The 19,982-nt window shown below is 41.8% G+C and overlaps 1 protein-coding gene across 2 annotated transcripts in view; it reads left to right on the top strand.

The window, feature by feature from the left end:
* The window catches only part of LAMA3 (laminin subunit alpha 3), a 249,718-nt gene that overhangs the window by 168,515 nt on the left and 61,221 nt on the right, over positions 1–19,982 (top strand). The window contains exons 38-41 of one of the 2 annotated variants that reach the window (XM_041769356.1): positions 4,779–5,009; positions 9,407–9,520; positions 13,999–14,108; positions 16,772–16,852. In XM_041769356.1, the coding sequence (XP_041625290.1) occupies positions 4,779–5,009; positions 9,407–9,520; positions 13,999–14,108; positions 16,772–16,852 (536 nt within the window). Of the gene's footprint in view, positions 1–4,778; positions 5,010–5,922; positions 6,392–9,406; positions 9,521–13,998; positions 14,109–16,771; positions 16,853–19,982 lie in introns of those variants that run through there. The other variant, XM_041769364.1, reaches the window with a different exon arrangement.

A 19,982-nucleotide genomic window follows, 5' to 3' on the forward strand; every position in this document is an offset into this window, starting at 1 on the left:
TAACAAGACCCTAAGCCATCACCTTTGACTAACCTTGAGGCTCTGAGCAAGCAGGAAGTGAAGGCTAATGCAGAGTTGTCAGCTGCCTGGCTGAGTGTTGAGGGGTCCTTCAACATACACACAGAACCCTTTTGCAATGATTATGGGACTTTGGTTTTAGGAATTAAAAAAAAAAATCGGTTCAATCAATAGCTGACCATTAAACTAACCAAGCAGAGACTTTAGCTGTCATACATGACAAAGAATACAGACTTTACAGAATTAGTTCAGAAAAGTCATTAAGCAAAAACATCAACAATGACAGTAAATATAGCAACAGCAACAAATTCTGGGGAGATAAATAACATTTTCTAAGTTGCCACATTACATTATGCTAAATGTCCAGTTTTCAGCAAAAAAAAAAAAAAGAGAGAGAGAGAGAGAGAGAGAGAGAGAGGAGAGAGAGAGAGAGAGATGAACAAGAAACAGGAACCCATGGGCCATACACAGAGAGGAAAGACAATAAATATAAACGGTCCCTGAGGAAGCCCAGACATTGGACTTACTACACAAAGAATTTAAATCAACATACATCAGGGGCATCTGGGTGGTTCAGTGGTTGAGCATCTGCTTTTGGCTCAGGGCGTGATCACAGGGTCCTGGGATGGAGTCTAGCATCGGGCTTCCCACAGGGAGCCTGATTCTCCCTCTGCCTATGTCTCTGCCTCTCTCTCATGAATAAATAAATAAATGAAACCTCTCATGAATAAATAAATGTGTCTCTCATGAATCAATAAATAAAATCTTTAAAAAATCAACATACATCAAAGAACTAAATACCATCATATCTAAAAAACTAAAGGAAAATATGAGAATATCTTCCCAAATAGAAAATACCAATAATGAAATAGAAATTATAAAAAAGAATTAAATAGAAATTCTGGGGTTGAAAATTACAATCACTGAAGTGAAGAATTCACAAGAAGGACTGCTGTGGACTAAACTGTGTCCTCTCCAAATTTCTGTGTTGAAGCCTTGATCTCCAGTTTGAGTGTACTTGGAACAAAGAAGGAATTAAGGTTAAATGAGATCATAAGGGTAGAGCTGTGATCTGATAAAATTAATGTCCTAATACGAGGAGACAGCAGAAAACTCACTGTCCCTGTCCACCAAGTAAGGACACAACAAGAAAGCAACCATCTAAGCTAGCAAGAGAATTCTCACCAGGGACCAAACTGGCTGCCATCTTGATCTGGGATTTCTAGCCTCCAGAATTGTGAGAAAAACAGATTTCTGTTGTTTAAGCCATTGAGTCTCTGGTATTTTCTATATCAGCCAGAGCTAAGACAAAGGCTCAATGACAGAGCTGAGCAGGAAAAAGAAAGGAGCAGCAAATTCAAAGGTCAATGGAGATTATCCAGTCTGAAGAACAGAAAGTATGAAGAATGAGGAATGACAGACCCTCAAAGACATGTGAGATGCAATCAAATGTACGACATGTGCGTAATTGGCATACCAGGAGAGGAGACAGGGTGGCAGGGGAGAAACATTTAAAGAAATAACAGCTGAAAACTTCTCAGATTTGATGAAAATCATTAGTTTACATATCCAAACTCAACAATCTCCAAGTAGGATAAATGTACCTCTCTCAGAGGCCTGTGAGACCCTGCGTACCCAGAGCTGTGACAGCTCAATGGAAATGAGCTGGCCTGATTTCTGAGACTCAGGCCTGCCCAGAAGTCTAGCTTCTCAATGAAGGGAGTTCAGACATGTCTTCCCAGAAGATTTGGAGGGGTAAAGAGATCCATTCACAGAAACATCATAGTAAAGATTCTGAAAGACAAAGACAAAGAATCTTAAAAGCAATGGGAGAGAAGTACTTCACCTCCAAGGGTTCTCAATAAGGTCAACACCTGACTGTTCACTAGAAACCATGCAAATCAGAAGGCAATAGGATGGCATTCAAAGTGCTGAAAGAAACACACTGTCAACAAAGACATACCGAGCAAAAAATCCTTCAGAAATGGAGGAGGAGGGGCAGCCCCGGTGGCTCAGTGGTTTAGTGCCACCTTCAGTCAAGGGCCTGATCCTGGAGACTGGGATCCAGTCCCATGTCGGGCTCCCTGCATGGAGCCTGATCCTCTTTCTGCCCCCCCCCCCCCAGCCCTCTCTCTCTCTCTCTCTCTCAGTCTTTTTCTAAGATTTATTTGTTTATTTATGAGAGAGAGAGAGAGAGAGAGAGGCAGAGACACAGGAGGAGGGAGAAGCAGGCTCCATGCCGGGAGCCCGTCGTGGGACTCGATCCCGGGACTCCAGGATCGCGCCCGGGGCCAAAGGCAAGCGCTAAACGGCTGAGCCACCCAGGGATCCCTTCTCTCTCAGTCTCTTATGAGTAAATAAAATCTTTTTTTAAAAATGGAGGAGGAAAGAAGACATTACATTAAAAACAAAACAGAGAATTCAGTGCTGACCAATCCTCCTTATAAGAAACACTAATGGGAATCTTTAGACTGAAATGAAAGGACACTATAGACAATGACTTCAGTCCATATTAGAAATGAAGAGCACCAGTAAAGGTAACCACACAGGTAAATATAAAAGGCAGTAAAAATATATCTTTTGTTTGTAACTTTGTTTTCTTCTGACTTAAAAGATAACTGCTTAAGGCAATAATTATAGATCTGTGTTGACTGGCATACAATTTATAAAGATGCAATGTATATGACAATAACGGCACAATAGAGTAGGGAGTAAAGGAAATGAACAGAAGCAAAGTTTTTGTGTACTATTGAAATCAAGTTTGTATTTATATAAATGGTCCAGCATGGGCAAATAAATCTCTAGAGGCAGAAATATAGACTCCTGGTTGCCTGGGGCTCAGGGTAGGAATAGGTAATAACTATAAATAGGCACAAAGGTTCTTTTTTGGGGGGGTGAAAATGTAAAACTACATTGTGGTGATGGTTGTACACTTCTGTAAATTTATTAAAAAGTGTGTACTTAAATAAGGGAATATTATTGTATTTAAATCATACCTCAAACTCTTAAACATATAAACTAGTATCGTATTAGTATTGTATTTATATGTACATAATAATAGTTACCATTTATTGAATGTTGACTATGTGCTAGGCACTGGGCTGAACACTTTATATACATGATATTGTTTAATTTGCTATAATCCTCATCACAGTCCTGAGATATTAGGTATTACTATACCCATTGAAGAGATGTAGAAACCAAGTTTAAAGGAGGCAGCAGAATATAAAGGTTAAAAGTGCAGGCTTTAAAAAAAAAAAAAGATTTTATTTATTTATGAGAGACAGAGACACAGGCAGAAGGAGAAGAGGGCTCCGTGCAGGGAGCCCCAGGTGGGACTCGATCCTGGGTCTCCAGGATCATGCCCTGGGCCAAAGGCGGCACTAAACCACTGAGCCACCCGGGCTGCCTGGAAAGTGTAGGCTTTTATATGAAAAGATGCTCAACATCACTAATCATTAAAGAAATGCAAATCAAAACCACAAATGAGATACTACCTCACAGTCGTTGAAATGGCTACCATTAAAAAAAAAACAACAGAGTAAAACAAGTGTTGGGGGAGATATGCAAAAATTGGAACACCTGTACACTGTTGGTAAGACTCTAAGGCAGTGTAACTACTATGGAAAACAGTATAGAGGCTCCTCAAAAATTTAGAGAATGACTATATGGTCCAGCAATCCCCCTTCTGGGGTTTTATCCAAAAGAATTAAAAACAGGGTTCTGAAGAGCTATTTGCACACTCATGTTCATTGCAGCACTGTTCACAGTAGATCAGAGGTGGAGGCAACTGAAATGTCTATCAACAGATGAATGAATAAAGAAAATGTGGTATATACATATATTAGAATATTACCTAATCCTGTCACATGCTAGAATATGATAGTTCTAGTTAGATAGATGCTGGAACGTAACGTGATGACATTATCCTAAGTGAAATAAGCCCATCACAAAAAGACAAATACTGCATGATTCCACTGATATGAGGTCTTTAAAGTAGTCCAATTCATTAAATCAGAAAGTAGAATGTTGGTTGCCAGAAAATGAGGGGAGGAGGAGGAAATGGGAGTTACAGCTTAATAGGTACAGAGTTTCCATTTTGCAGTATGATAAAGTTCTAGAGATCTGTTGCACAACAATATAAATATAATTAACACTATTATACTGTACACTTAAAAATGGTTGAGATGGTAAATTTTGTTGTCATGTGTTTTTTACCATTATAAAATTATAAATGTATAAAATTTGTAAATGTATAAAATGTATAAATTTTATGTTTATGTTATATATTTTTTTACCACCGTAGAAGTAAAATAAAATAATATAAATGTGTGTGTATGAAAAAAAAAAGATTTCAGTCCCAATTATGTACATTTAACGAATGATCTAACTGCATGACTCAGTGGCTTGCCATATGCTACTCTCCTATATCATTCTCACTCAGTTTGTACTTGCACATACAAACGTGCGTTTTAAAATAAGTATAACACTGGGAAATCTCATTTCATTTTATTGTTCCTCATTTCCTGCCTTCATTTTTTCCTCTTTCATGTGGCACTCTCTTCTTGGGAATAACCCAGGACACCTGACTTCTGAATACAAATCCATTATCTTATTTTATTTTTTATTTTATTCTCTTCTGTTTTCCCATATGCACTGTAAATGTCTTTCCTTTGACTTATGCTGGATGTCTGCCTCTCTGAAACCCCTGGAAGTGAACTTGCCAAAGCAAGACCTTACCTCTCTATTTTTACGTGTAGGGAAACTTCAGACATGCCAGCAGCAGTGCCCCCGTGTCCCGGGAAGAGCTGATGATGGTGCTGTCTAGACTGGAAGACCTGCGCCTCCGAGGCCTCTACTTCACGGAGACCCAGCGGCTCTCTCTGAGCGGGGTGGGGCTGGAGGAGGCCTCTGACACAGGAAGTGGACGTAGAGCACAGAACGTAGAGATGTGTGCCTGTCCCCCTGACTACACCGGTGACTCATGTCAGGTAGGAAGTTCCTCTCCCCTGTAAAATTCCCCCGGGACTCCTGTGGCTGGCCCACTGGTTTGCTGCCCAGCACTGCTGGATGGTCTGAAGCACTTTGTCCATTGGACAGATGTCTCCTGGGCTATAGCTTCTATCTTACCTGGACCGCCCCTAGGTCCAAGTATTAAAAATGGAAAAGAAACATCAAACATCTCAAATTCCACAGGAAAGCCACAGGCACTCGATCAATCTTGGGGGTTGTTGAAATCAGGACTCTGCAGGGAGTAGGAAGGAGCCCGCCAGTGGGCATCCCAGGATTTGAGCCACTGCCTCCCCAGTAGGTGAGCTGGGGTTCTCATGTTGTTCTCTAACAGAGGGTCCCTCTGATGCCTACTGCTGGTAGAGTCCCAAGAATGTCCTGATTCTTCCAGGAGAAGTTGCTGCCCAAATTCCTAGCTCACAGCAGATCTTCATGTGAAACCTAGACAACCTGACTTGTCCTAGGATGATTAAAATTTGCCATAAAATCAAACTGTTTCATATCTCAAGCTGTAAATATGCTCTCTTCCTAGTGGGAGGGAAAGCAAGCCCAACGTTTAGTGCAGTTATTAGGAAAGAGCAAACATTGCCATTCAGTGTATTCCCTGCACCCAGTGTGTGTACATTTAGCAACATCCTTCCCTTTCTGTCCTCAACCCTTGATAGCAGAAAGCCCCCAGCGGATCTGCATTCCTTTTCTTACCTACAAATATATTACCTGTCCTGGTTTTCTGGAGACTTCTGTCTTGTAACGTTGAGTCCACAGGTGCCTACCTTCTTCTTCCCCTCCTTCCTTCTATCTCTTTTCTAGCCCGCCTAAATAAAACCATTGCCCCAGGGAAGGAGTGGAACCTCTGGATTACCAGCCTCCTGCCCAGGGTGTGTTCTTTGCGCATGACTCAGCCTGTGATTTACAGCTGCTCTCATCGGCTAGTGCCGTCTGCGGGGTTAGGTGGGTAGAAGGTGATGCCTGCCCCACCTCGCAGGAATTACAGAGCGGTATGCTTCCCTGTGGGACTGTTATGTGTGCTCTCTCACAGGCTGACTCATGGGTGAAGTTACAGGTGGGGCCTCCTGCCGCAGACAGCCTGCCTTACCTGAGTCAGGCGGGCCTGGGCACTGAGCAGGAAGGGCAGGTATAAGAGGAAGAGGCAAAGGTTTGTGCGCAGCCAGCAGGACGCCCCAGGACCAGGATGCCCCCAGCAGTGAGGTGGTCAGCCAGGAGCGCCGGATGGCTGTGGATCTTTGGGGCAGCCCTGGGGCAGTGTCTGGGATATAATTCACAGCAGCAAAGGGTAGCATTTCTTCAGCCTCCAGGTCAAAGCCATCTGCAATCAAGTTATGTGGACTTTAAACCCAGCCAGGTAACATCCCTTTTACATTCTGGTTTGGGTTGGGGAAGGGTTCCTTGCTTTGTGACATTTTAAGTTAAGGGGATGAATGAGTAATGGGTGGGCTGGGGGACAGGCCCAGAGCCTCCCTGCGCCATTGACTGGCAGTGTTTATTATGGTGCCTGACAGATTGCTCTCCTAAGCTGTTAACCACAAAACCCTATAAACATCAGCCCACCTGGAAATGCCCAGACAGCTCAGAATTTGGATGTTTATAGGATGTTAGTATACTATGAAACTTTGTGCCCTTTCGAGTGTCACCCAAGCCCCAAGACAAAAGAGTCCAATGCCTGTAGACCTCCAAATTCTGCTTGGAAGTAAATTCTACGATAAAGTAAACTACTAGAATCAAGTAAAGTACGAGAATCAGTTAAATCTGTGTTTAAGGAAAGTGATGAGATCAAGTTTGTATAATACCTTACAAGACATGCTTCAATTTGCCAGGCATTAAACTCATAAATTCTGTGTGTGTGCTTACTCTCAATCTCTCTCTCTCTCTCTCTGTTTCTCTCTATCTCTCTCTCAACCTCAACTTTCTGGACATTTACACATATACTCAGAGATATAGATCTTATGGCTACTGAAATAGCCCTGAAAACCTGATAGGGACATAATTTTATCATTTGTACCACAAAAGCTTATTGGAAAATTTATCCTGAAAAAAATGTCACTTAAAAAATGGTTAATTGCTGAACCCCTTTACTGAAATTGTATATTAGGATACATTCATTTTCATGTAGGATAAGTCTTCAATATGTGTGCTTTACAGAGGTGAGAAAATGATTATATTTCAGGAACTGACAAATGGTCTACCTAAGAGTCACGTGATAGGTATATAACTTTTGCAGGGGACTTTTTTCTGATTCTTATCAAAAGCAAATTAGGGTGGGTGGTTTAATTTTAGTCAGGATGGACTATTCTCCCCCTAAAGCATGTGTCATTAAGGCTTTTTATTCAGGCATGTTGTCAAAAATGAACCACATATATTTATTTGGATAATTTGTTCTTTACCAAATATGATTGTTTTAGAAGCATGAGGCATGATATATAGTGGTAATTAAGAGGTACTTGCCACTTAGTAGTAGAGAGTATTTGCTTATAGATATGATCACACCACCAGTGGCTGAATTTTGTTCGAACGTATCTCTCAGTTGTGTTTTCAATTAAAGAACATTCCTTTCATACTTCGATTCTCCTGTGGACAAGCCTATTCATATAACACATAGAGCAATCTCATTTTTTGCAATAGCTTCTTTTGCCTAAACATGGTTTCTAATAGCTAAAGGGAAAAGTATATTGGAAATTATAGTCTTGTTATTGTGTACAATGTGTACTAATTGGTAATTTTGGAAGAAGCTCCAATCAGAAACTGGGATATTCTACTCTGGGGAGTACATGAGGCTTTTTTCTCCAGACCTATCAGGTTGGATTCTTTCTCTTTTCTACCTGACCAGATAGAGTCTTTGGATGAATGAGAATGGATGGTTCATTTTAAGATTTTCCTTGACTGTAGCTTCAGAGTCTTACATAGTGCTGTTGAAAGAGGATTAGATAAAAAGATGATGCTTTCTCTTGAAATATTATATTTTCTGGATATTTTGGTTAGGGCATATAAGGAGGTCAGTTAAAGAAACTGGAAGCAACATTTGGTTTTAATCGGTGCACTGATTCACTCTGCCAAAATAAGCAAAATGTTTATGATTCTCTTTAAAGGCAGAAATAGAAATACTTTTTAATGGCTGGTATTGAAAGAATTGTTTCTTTTTCTATTGGGAGCATTCTTAACTAGAATCCTTTTTTTAAAAGATTTTATTTATTTGTCATGAGAGACACAGAGAGAGAGGCAGAGACACAGGCAGAGGGAGACGCAGGCTCCCTGTGGGGAGCCCGATGCAGGACTCCATCCCAGGACACCGGGATCACGACCTGAGCCAAAGGCAGATGCTCAATCACTGAGCCACCCAGGTGTCCCAACTAGAATCCTTTAAAACAACAACAACAACAACAACAACACAACAAAAACCCAGTTCATCAAAAGAAAACTGTAATTCCTTTCATCCATATGAAAAAATAGTAATTCACATTGTACTGGAAAGAGACAATGTACTAGAGATAGAAATAAAGCAGTATTAAGTTATGAAGTGAGAGAAGACCACACCCAATGAGAAAGACTCCTGCTGGGTCTTTGTGTGTCCCGTCAGAACTGAACTTCCCTGCGGGGTTCTGTAGAGAATGCTAGCATGTTCCTCTCCCCAGAGTTCCCTGTTGTCCATAGACCAGTGATTCCTCTGGTTCTGCCATTATTGCATTGATCCATCCCAATGAAGACTCTTTAGTTCCCGTTTTTCTCATTCTGCCTCCCCCACCAGTCCCAACCCATGCTTGGAGAGGGAATGTCTACCCAAAGAGAACTTGACCATGAAGGGATTGGCTTAGAGACCCTCCCTGCTAAAGACTGATATCCTGATCCTCCTTACCCCTTCACCCCTCCATTCGCCCTACAGCAGTTGAAGGAGAGGAAGCTATTGCCACACTCCTCCCCCTTCTCCCCACACATCTCCGACTCTGACACAAGCATGCACTCCTGCCATGGTGTGAAAACAAGGTCAAACCTGACAAAAAGAGCTAGTGGACCGACTAGTGTTCAAAAGTAGAAATCGGGATCCCTGGGTGGCGCAGCGGTTTGGCGCCTGCCTTTGGCCCAGGGCGCGATCCTGGAGACCCAGGATTGAATCCCACGTCGGGCTCCCGGTGCATGGAGCCTGCTTCTTCCTCTGCCTGTGTCTCTGCCTCTCTCTCTCTCTCTCTCTCTCTGTGACTATCATAAATAAATAAAAATTTAAAAAAACAAAAAACAAAAGTAGAAATCCACACACCAACTAAAGGAAAAAAGATTAAACAAGTGAATGTTTGACAATCAGAATTGTCACATGCTTTGAATAATAATTCTTTCTGTCTACTGATTAAGTGCTTTGTTTGAAAAATAGGGTTGTAGCCCTGGATACTATCGCGATAACAGAGGCTCGTATACTGGACGATGTGTTCCCTGCAATTGCAATGGACATTCAAATCGATGTCAGGATGGCTCGGGAATATGTATTGTGAGTAAACTGATACTGTAGTGCTACTGGCAGGCAACCTGTGTCTCTCTGTCCCTTCACTCCCCCACTCCCACCCCACTGGGCCCTGAGACATTGAATGTCACATTTCCAACCAAACCCTAAATAGAGGTTGCTATGTAAACATAGGAGGCTCCAGTGTCCTCAGGATGAATTATTTTATACTGCACTTTTCCCTCCATTTTAAACATGTGCCATCAGAGGAGAAGTCCCATCTGAACAATGAAATTACACACTAGCTTCTAAACGTTCACTGCATTGGATGTTGTTAATGGGTGCATCCGGGGACTTAATTCTTGCTGAAATATAGCAAGTCAGAGCCACTACTTTGGGCCCAAGTTTTGTTGGAGTGGCTGGAGGTTGCAGCAGGGGGGGCCTCGTAGCTAGGTGAGCAGGAGACTCAAGCAAGCAACTGGGGAGAAGATGCTAAGAAAGACTTAAGGTGCATTCTCAATCACTCAATCTTTCATAGATGCCAAGTGGCCTTAGATAGGAAGACAGGTGAGGTGGATCCTTGCTGTCTATGGCTTATCCACTGGAAAACAAACTTCTTTTAGAATATTTAAAAAAATATTTCCATTGAAAATTAGATTCTTAGGAAATTTTTCTTTTGTATTCTTTTGGAACATTTTTTACTCTGCCTTTCTCTCTTTCATCCCTGGAAGGCAGGGCCTCCCCATCTTGAAGGAGAATGGACAGTTATAGACAAGAGAGAGAGCATCATTGCCCCCATAAACACAAGCCCCCTTTTATGTGGTGCTATTTGGAAATACATTCTTCTGGCACAGATTTCCTTTGCATTGTGTAATGCATCTAAAGTGTGTTTCAACTCTTTGAGTTCCTAGGCTGTATTAAGCCAAGTTCGGCATGTCCCAGGGAACTGTTTCCACTGCAGGATGGGACAGGCCAGGACAGGACATTGTTGTAAAGAGCCCAATAGAATATTCTGTAGGACTTTAACTTTGTAAGTTCAAAAGGAATAAAAGACATTTGGAAAGACTATTTTTCAGCTCATAAGTATTCTTATATAGTAGTGTATGCTTCATGCTATATGTTGTGTGTAACACAGGTAGGTACTTTAATTTAAAATAAATATTTATCTTGTCACTGAACCATTGCTAGATGTCGAGTTCACTTTATAAAAGCTGCCAAAGAACAAAGTAGACATTCTCTGCAGTCCATTCACCCAGTGAAATGATCACTAGTGAGTCATAATTCATCTGTTTTAATCAAACAGGGGATTTTCTTTCCCATTTCCTTTCTTTGTAGCTCTGTCTTCACTTGTCCCTAATGGCCATATGGCCTCTAGAAAGAATTCATTCAGGAAACCCTTACTGAGCATTTGCTATTGTGGGAGGTATGAGCTAAATGCTGTGGTTAAAACCATTCGACATAATCCCAACTCGCACAAGGCCTACAGTCTCACAAGGCCTACAGTGCGCACACATGCGCACACACACACACACATACAGGCACAGAGCCCTTGTCTGCACTCACTTAACCACTCAGGGGCAGGCACTGAGTGCTGCCATTACCCTTGGGGGTGCCCACTGCATGGGAGCCAGAGATTTAGCCCTCATTCTCAAAGAACAGCAATGAGGAGACCAAGTACTTGTCACCATCAAGCGGGCTGGTTCCTCTGCAAACTGGTCTTTACCTCTCAATGTCCAAAGTCAATTTCTGAAATCTGGGACCTTCACACCGCACACTTCTCCATGTTGTTTCAAGAATAAACTTTGGAGGTTGGAAAGAAAATCACTCAGGTCCTTGCCAGTGAAGCCATGTACGTTCAGGAGCAGCAGGCCATGTGTGGGTGCCAGAAGGACCAGCAGTGACAGAGCCCCTTCTCTTCCCTGACTTCCTGCCTCTCTCTTCTTCTCCTTGCCAGCTTTGTCCTCATATCTCCACCTCTCCCCCAACTCCTCACCTTCCACTGTCTCAGTCACCCCTCATCTATGTCATTTTACTCCCTGCCACTTGAGCCCCCGCCCCACCCTCAGCATGACTTACCTGAAACTCACAGCTGCCACGTGGCTCTCCTAAGGCTCACGGCCAGATGTCACACTCCTTGGTGCAGGCTGCCTCCAGCTGCATCAGCTGCATCCCATCCGACTTTGTCCTCCACCCTTTGGAATACCAATTGCTTCATATTGCCTGCTCGCACTGCTAGGCTCCTGTAAGACTGAGGTTCTGTGCTCACCGTTCCTTGTGTCTGGTGGGCCCTCCCCTCACTTCTCTACCCAGCTAATTCTTCTCCTTTTCTCTTCCATGCAGGAGGCATTGTTGCCTCTATAAGCTCTTCTCGGAGGCTCCTCTTGCTCTTATGGGATGCTGGCATATGTTGGTTATCATATTTTCCACATGACATTGAATGTGTCTACTCACAGGGTTCTATCTGCCGTGGTCAGGGTGCCAATCCATCTCTGCATCCCTAGCACCTAGCATGGTTGGACACATAGTAAATACCCCATGGATGTTTGATGTCAGATGGAGCTGGGAGAGCACATGCTGTGGGAGTGGACATGGACTCATTCATTCATTCATCCATCCGTTAATTCATTTGCAATAAACCACAAGGAAACTTGATAGGCAGATGTCTCAAATTTGCAGGACCGAGCAAGCTTCCAGGGTAGATGCTCTCAACTGAGGGTGGGACTATTTCAGACATTCTTAGGGGACCCTATCAAGCAACATAGGTTCTCACCCCTTCCTACAATCCTCTCCCTGCTCCTGAGCAGAACCAGGGTTCAAGGTGTTTTAAGTAGGTCACAGATGGCACATGGCACTTCTTGATTCTCTATGCTCTTGCTTCTCCAATGTTTTCAACTCAGAACTAAATATATATATATAGGATTAAAGAATAACTATTCAGCAGCTAGGTTCTTCTTTAAGATTGCCATTTAGAGTTTAAAAAGAAAGGAAACTAACGTGGAGAGGTAAATGATTAGTTCAAATGAATGACTGTTTTGTGAGCAAGTGAGGACAGCGGAGTAAGGTAAAAGTGAAGGAAAGACCCCTCTGTGCATCCGATAAACTGCAGCATGAGTTTGTTCCTAGCCTCCAGGCCTGCAGAAGACACTTCCACAGTGGGGACATTTGGAGAAAGAGGGAAGGATTCAGGGCAGGGGTGAGCTCTCTGATGATCCCATGTTAACGTGTGAGCAGTATCCCTTGTGAGTATAGCCCGATTTCATATCTGAAAAAACTATGGAAAGATATTTTAACATCTTAGTGGCTTGTGTAATTGGCCATTTTTCAAAGGTTTGTGAGGGATGGATCTATTTAAGCTAAAGAAATGGATGACATAATGAGGAAGGGACAGCCTCACATTTGGAGTGGGGCCATACCCACTTAGGATGTCCCTGCCTATTGTTTTGCACAACCTGGCTTCAGATGTTATTCAAAACTCACACCCATTTAAGCTTCCTCCCAAGCCCCATCTCTGCAGACAGAGTTAAGGTATATGAGCAATTTAAAAAATATTATACTTATTCCATGCTGTAGAATTAACACAGAGTATCTCTGAATCATCAAATACCCACAGTAAGGGGAGTTTTTCTGGATAGCTTTGTTCATTTAGATATTTATTACTAAAGTAAAATGAGGAAATGTTATCCTAGGCTAAAGATTCCACAAAATAAACAAATTTGATACCATCCGCTAGGATATTTGTCTCATTAGACTGCTCAGTTGGAAAGTTGTCTCATCTCAGTGCTTTATTGAAGAACAACTTTCAAAAGGCATTGACTTGACATGAAAATAATTGGATTTACGTAAACACATAATGTAGGGAAACAGCATCTTGCTTGTTTGAGACCCTGGGATCAAACTGAGAGCTTTCTTCAGATATGGTGGAGCTTCTCATGGTTTTAACAAATTCTACATGTTAAAAAAACTTATTGGAACTATATTCTTCTTTAGTATATGACCATTAAGTGAATTATGAAGCAATATCAAATTAATTTTCATAGGAGCTCTTCTTAGGAAAAGAGGGAGAGGTTTACATTTTGCTGAGGTTCTAGTATTCTTTTTAAAATCCTCCCAGCAATCTTGGAAAGTGGGTATCATTCCAACCATACATCTTAAGAATAGTAGAATTATGCATAAATCATACACCAATAAAAGTGATTTATGAAAGATACTGAGGCTCAAAAGGTGAAGATTCTTGCCCAGGATAGCACAGCTATGAAATATTGGATTGAGTTTGGATCCAACTGGTCTTCCTCCATTTCATCCTCCTGATATTAAGCATCAAATAGTTGATGGAAGGGCACTTACATTTTTTTTTTTAGTACCAACAATAATTAAATATACAGGAAAAATATACCATCAGTGAACTGACATCACCGTACAGAGTCAGAAGACTTGAGTTATAATTGTGTAAGTGGTGAAGATAATAATGATCTTAATAATAATAAATGTAATCAGCTGCTATTAATTGTATGCTCATCTGTCCTAAGAACTGCCAGCACAACACAGCTGGAGAACACTGTGAGCGCTGCAAAGAGGGTCACTATAGAAACACCATCCATGGATCCTGTAGTGTCTGCCCGTGTCCTCATTCAAACAGGTACATTATGGGAGCTCTCAAATAATCTGTAGAGACTGGAAGTCATTGGGTGGTTGCCTGGGACTGGGGTTGGAGAGTGGAAGGATATGGGAAGCGACTGCTAAGGGTATGGGATTTCTTTTTTGGGGTGATGGAAATGTTCTAAAATTGATCATGCTAATGGTTGCTTCAACTCTGTAAGTCTATTAAAAGCCATTGAATTGAATACTTGAAATGGGCAAGTGGTATGGTTTGTGAATTATATCTCAATAAAGTAGTTATATTTTTAAAAGAACAGACAAAAATGCAAAACAAAAGCAAAACAAACAAGAACAGTTTTTCCAAATGTACACTTGAGTGTTTTTCCTTTTCCTCTTTCCTTTCACTCTTCATACAATGGTTAAACATTATTTACTGTTATAAAAACAAAACAAAACAAAACATTATTTCCTGAGAGACCAATTCGGGGCTAGGGGTTAGCCTTCTCTAGGTGCTAGGGCAACTATAGTAAAGAAGACTAGCAATCAGGCAGTCTGATCTCATCAGGATTCACCTGGAGAATGTGGGCAGAGGCCATTGTCACCCTCAGGAAGTAAATGCACAAATAAATATGCATAATTTCAGATAGAGATGGGCTATGCGGTTGATAACAGGGTTATCAACTAGTAGCGAGCGAGCAGACTCTTTACAGAGGAGTAGGAGAGTTTTTTGGGCATGGACCAGGGAATGATGAGATGGAGTCAGTGGGGTAATATCTTAGCAATGAGGGTCTGTGGGAAGGAAAAGACAAGAGACCACCCCTGTGCTGATGTGTTTGTGGAATAAGGAGGTGGCTGGAGCACAGTGTTGGGGGAGAGGGCCAGGAGGCCCGGTAGATGGGGCACCCAGGGTTCAGATCCTAAGGACCCTGGAGGCTCTAGTAAGGCACTGCGATTTATCCTCAATGTGACGGAAGCCATAGGCCAGTGATATCCTGAGTTATCATTCAGACTCCAGCTCAGACGTGAGTTATCATTCAGACTCCAGCACAGCAGATGCATAACGTAGGTAGCAACCTGCCACTTATATATTTCGTGGTAATTCATATTCTATTTGGCCTTGGTACCTTGCCCTATTCCTGCTCGTTGTGACACGTTCGTTGTGGGTCCAAGCAAAATATCACACATAACCAGAGGAAGCAAGAGTTGATTTGAAGATCTAGAAGATACCTATAGGAATATAAGCAGTGCACTGGCTCAGGCACAGTGCAGGCCACAAGGCTGATTGATGTCAGTCCAGGATCCGAGAGATTGGCCACGTTACCAGAAGTCACTGCCCAGATGTGGCTTTTCTGAAGATGCATATTAGAAATGTCACCCTGTTTTGCTCTCTGTGTATTTGATACCCCTTCAACTTGCCCAGTCCTGTGGCTTTATTTGCAAAGGGGTTTATCACTCGATACCTGCCTAGACTTGTTGGAACAGAAGCCAGAGGGAATAGAAACAAGATTTTCACCCGGTGTTCAGGGAAGGCTTTTCATCTTTGGTTGCAAAGCCTGTTGTTATCATGAAGGGCAGCTTCTGGCTTCCATACAACTGAAGTAACTCACCATCATTCCTCAGATTATCAATGAGACACTATTTTTATTGAATTCTCCCTCCGGCGATATTCATACTGTTGACGAATCTCTAACTGTCCCTTTAGGAGTATAACTCTATCCATCTATGAGACTACAGAAGCTTCCTAGATAAGAATTCTCTTATCAGCAAATGATACATGGAGGTATTTTCCCTCGGACTTGCTCAGTGTAATGTTCATAGACCTTTCTCAAGGCAACAGAGTTTTTTCATGATCTGCTCACTTAATTTAAAAAAATCTGTCTCAAATATGCACTAGTTTAGAACAAAAAGAATGAGGGATCCCTGGGTGGCGCAGCGGTTTGGCGCCTGCCTTTGGCCCAGGGCGCGATCCTGGAGACCCGGGATCGAATCCCACATCGGGCTCCCGGTGCATGGAGCCTGCTTCTCCCTCTGCCTGTGTCTCTGCCTCTCTGTCTCTCTCTGACTATCATGAATAAATAAATAAAATCTTAGAACAAAAAGAATGAGAGTTGGAATGCCACAGCTTGATTTGAAAAATATAAAAATCACCAATGATTGTGCCCACAAAAATATCTAGATGGGCAAGCCTGCTCTGTGCCTTAGCTCCTGCCCGACCCCTTTGCTTCCTAGGAGATAATGTGCCCAATATGAAGGAACTAGAATAAACAAGGAGAAAATTTTTTGAAGAATCAGAACTCTTTTTCTTTTTTTTTTCTGCCTAGACTTGTTTTATTCCTTCCTTGTTATTCCTGGAAAAATACTGTTGTAATCATCTCTTCCGAAGTGAGTTACTTTGCTGTCTCAAGTGAAGGAATGCATTTCTTGAAGCCAAAAACAAAACCAAATAAATGTCTTCAGTCCTTATTTACCAAGATATGCCCAATGTCAACTGAAATAGTACCTCATTATCATCTCTACAAGTTTTGATGAACACATTTTTCTTCATATAGAAAGCAACCAGTCTCTTGGTGTCTGTTTCCACTTAACCCAAGTCAGTGCTTTGTGGCAAAATAATAATAATAATAATAATAATAATAATAATAATAAGCATGAAGCCTATCAATTTATGTTTTTACTGAGGCTTTTCTTCTGGCTTCTTTCAAGTTTTGCCACTGGCTGTGTTGTGACGGGGGGGAATGTGAGGTGCTCCTGCAAACCCGGATACACAGGCACACAGTGCGAAAGGTAGGTGCTGCCCCTCCCCCCACCCCACCCCACCCCTCCCTCACCCCTCACCCCACAGGGAGGGTGGACTCTGCAGTCAGGCTGCAGCAGGCACAGGCTGTGGGTGGGGCTGTGCTGGGTGGAGGCTCAGAGCTGGGTGGGGCTGCTGGTTTCACGGAGGCTGGAAAAAGATCCCCAGGGAAAAATACAAGACTGCTCACTTAATAAATCATTAACTTCCTTGTCTTTCTTGTTTCTTACATGTTTCAGAAATTTGAGAATGAGGCCCCACATATCATAACCCCTACATACTCCTACCCACCTGCACACTCCCTCATACCCCTCCCCCTATGTATTGCTACCTGCCCCTCCCCCTCCACTTCCCTACATACTTCTACCCCCTACATGTCCTTACTTACCCCTACCTCCATATAAATTCTTCCTTGCATACCCCTACCCTACATATACAGATCCCTACATACCTGCACACACCACACACACATCCTTATATAGCCCTTCTTGGCACACATATCCCTACCTAGCCCTAGCTCCATGTAAACTCATCCCTACATACTCCTCACCCTACATATGTATCCCTATGTATCCCTGCCCCCCACATCCCTACTTCCTCGGACATCCACCCACAACTCTACATATTCTTATACACACACACACACACACACAGCCCTAGATATTCACACACACACACACACACACACACACCCCAAACCCACACATTATCCCCTCTCTATCCCACACATTATGAACACCTGCAGGACAGTCTGTGTCATTCATTTCTGAATCACTGCTGCCTACCGTGGCACTGTTCATGCAATGGATGTTCAGTAATGAAACAAAAGAATAAGTGTTGCAGAATGGAAACTATGAACTTAATTATGAAGGACAGTAGAGCCAAGCTTTAGTTATTCAGGAACAGATTTTCATGATTAGCTACTATACACTACCAAGCATTTATAAGGGCTGTAAAAGCTGCTTACGGTCTTTCTGGGAAGATGGCACATACATGTTTGAAAAAGTAACAGTATAGCAAATGAATCATATGGACAGCATATTTTTAAATTTAGAATAATTTTATCATAAAATCAATACATATCTTTATTAAAAATGATGTGATACAGGTGAGCAAAGAACTGTAAGGCCCACTACACCTCTTTGTAGCCCTTTATACTTGTACATGCTCACATATAATCCTACTTATAATCATTTTATTTACAGAAAACCCCAGCTGAAACTTGCATATTCTTACAGATCATTCTGTGTGCACAGATGTTTTCTTAAAAACAAAAGTAGATTGTTGTTTTGCTTTCTGTTTTGACTTGTTTTTTCATCTAGTAGGTTAGCACTGTCTTTCCATTTCAGCAAAGTATTCACTGATAACATCATGTCAGAACCAAGAAGTTCTGTAATCTCCTCCTAGTCTTTGAGATAGTTTCACTGTTTTCCATTCAAAGCAGCACTAAAAGTAAATCCTTGCAGCAAAATATTTGTGTGTATAAATCCTCAAGATATAATTAATAGAAGTAGATTCCTTGGATCAAAGGGTAGGTGTATTTTTCAGGCTTTTGATTCATTTTGCCTGTTTGCCCTCCAGAAAAGTCACACTTATTTCTAGTCCTACCAGTGGCAAAAGAGCACCTGCTGCCGCCAGTGAATACTAGAAATGATCAATTTTTAAAATATCTGCCAGTTTAGTAGGGGACCATTGTGTATCATTTTAATTTACATTTCTTTGTTTAATAATTAGATTGGAGTTTTTTTCATGTGTTCATTGACCACTTGTGGATCTTATTTTTGGGATTGTTTTCTAGGTCTTTTACTCATTTTTTTCTAGTGAAATGTTCTTTTATCAGTTTTTTTATTGGTTTGTACAAATTCTTTTAAAGGTAATGAGCCCTTCATACTATATGTTGCAGATACTTTTTTCAGTTTGTTTTTTGTTTGTATGTTTTTTTTGGTTTTCTATTTTGTTATATGTTTCTACTCTGTATTCCTCGGGTGTCAGCCAATGGGGTCATGTTTAGGGAGGTTATATAAATGTTAATGCATTCTTTTAGTACTTTTATTTTTTTTAAAAAGATTTTATTTATTTGAGAGAGAAACAGAGCACAAGCATAGAGAGTGACAGAGGGAGAAGCAGGATCCTCATGGAACAGGGAGCTCGATGCAAGGACCTTGGGATCATATTCTGAAGCTGAAGGCAGACTCTTAGCCAACTGAGCCACCCAGGCACCCTACTTTTAGTACTTCTATAGTTTTATTTCTTCATGTTGGTGAAAATTTGGAAGCTAGCCTTTTGGGGGTGTCATGGCCTCTCACAAGGCAGATAGATTTAGGGTTAACATGATAGCCAAAATTGGCCAGAGCCCAAGTGACTCTGACTATCCCAGTATTCCATCTCCACAATACAGGGCCCATGTTGCATGAAATACATGTAGTACTTGGCTGCATCCCAGAGCCACACTCAGTAGGGTGAGATGTTCACACTAGGGGAGGCACAAGGAAAGTAGGCCGATTAGGGGACTAGCAGATTCGCATCCCTCATGTCACACTCACCGCAGGATGTGTGCTCATGAGTGAATGAGGACAGACACTCCTGTTGTTTTTCCCTCTCTTCCTCTCACACTGTCACACTCATCTCTCTTTGGGCGAGCACATGTAGTTAAATTCACTAAAGGTCAATGTGCATCTACAAAATTTCTCCATAAACTTAGACTTGTTCCTGTACATTGTATTTGGTCTTTGTGCCATTATCATTTCTGTGTCATTTCTGAAAATATAAAGCGCTTTTTGATATTTGGTTGAGCAAAGCTTCCTTCGTAACCGTTATATAAAATGTTTTCCTTGGCCATTCTGGCATTTTATTTTCCTGCATAAACTTTAGAAGAAGAGTGTTGCCTAATTAGAAAAAAAAAACCAGAAAATTAATTCAGCTGGATTTCATAGGAAAGCAGGTCCACTCTGGCCTGGGGTTATCTGGGATATTTGATGGACAGGGTGGGATGACAAGAGAGGTAGGGTTGGAAGGTGGCTCAAATCAGGGAAGTCATGCAAGCAAACGCAAGGTCCTCAAGGATATTTGCCATGGGAGAAAGGCACAAACTGCCTTATTGTGGGGATCACTGAGCATCAG

The sequence above is a fragment of the Vulpes lagopus genome, chromosome 1, assembly GCF_018345385.1.
Source record: "Vulpes lagopus strain Blue_001 chromosome 1, ASM1834538v1, whole genome shotgun sequence".
NCBI lineage: Eukaryota > Metazoa > Chordata > Mammalia > Carnivora > Canidae > Vulpes > Vulpes lagopus.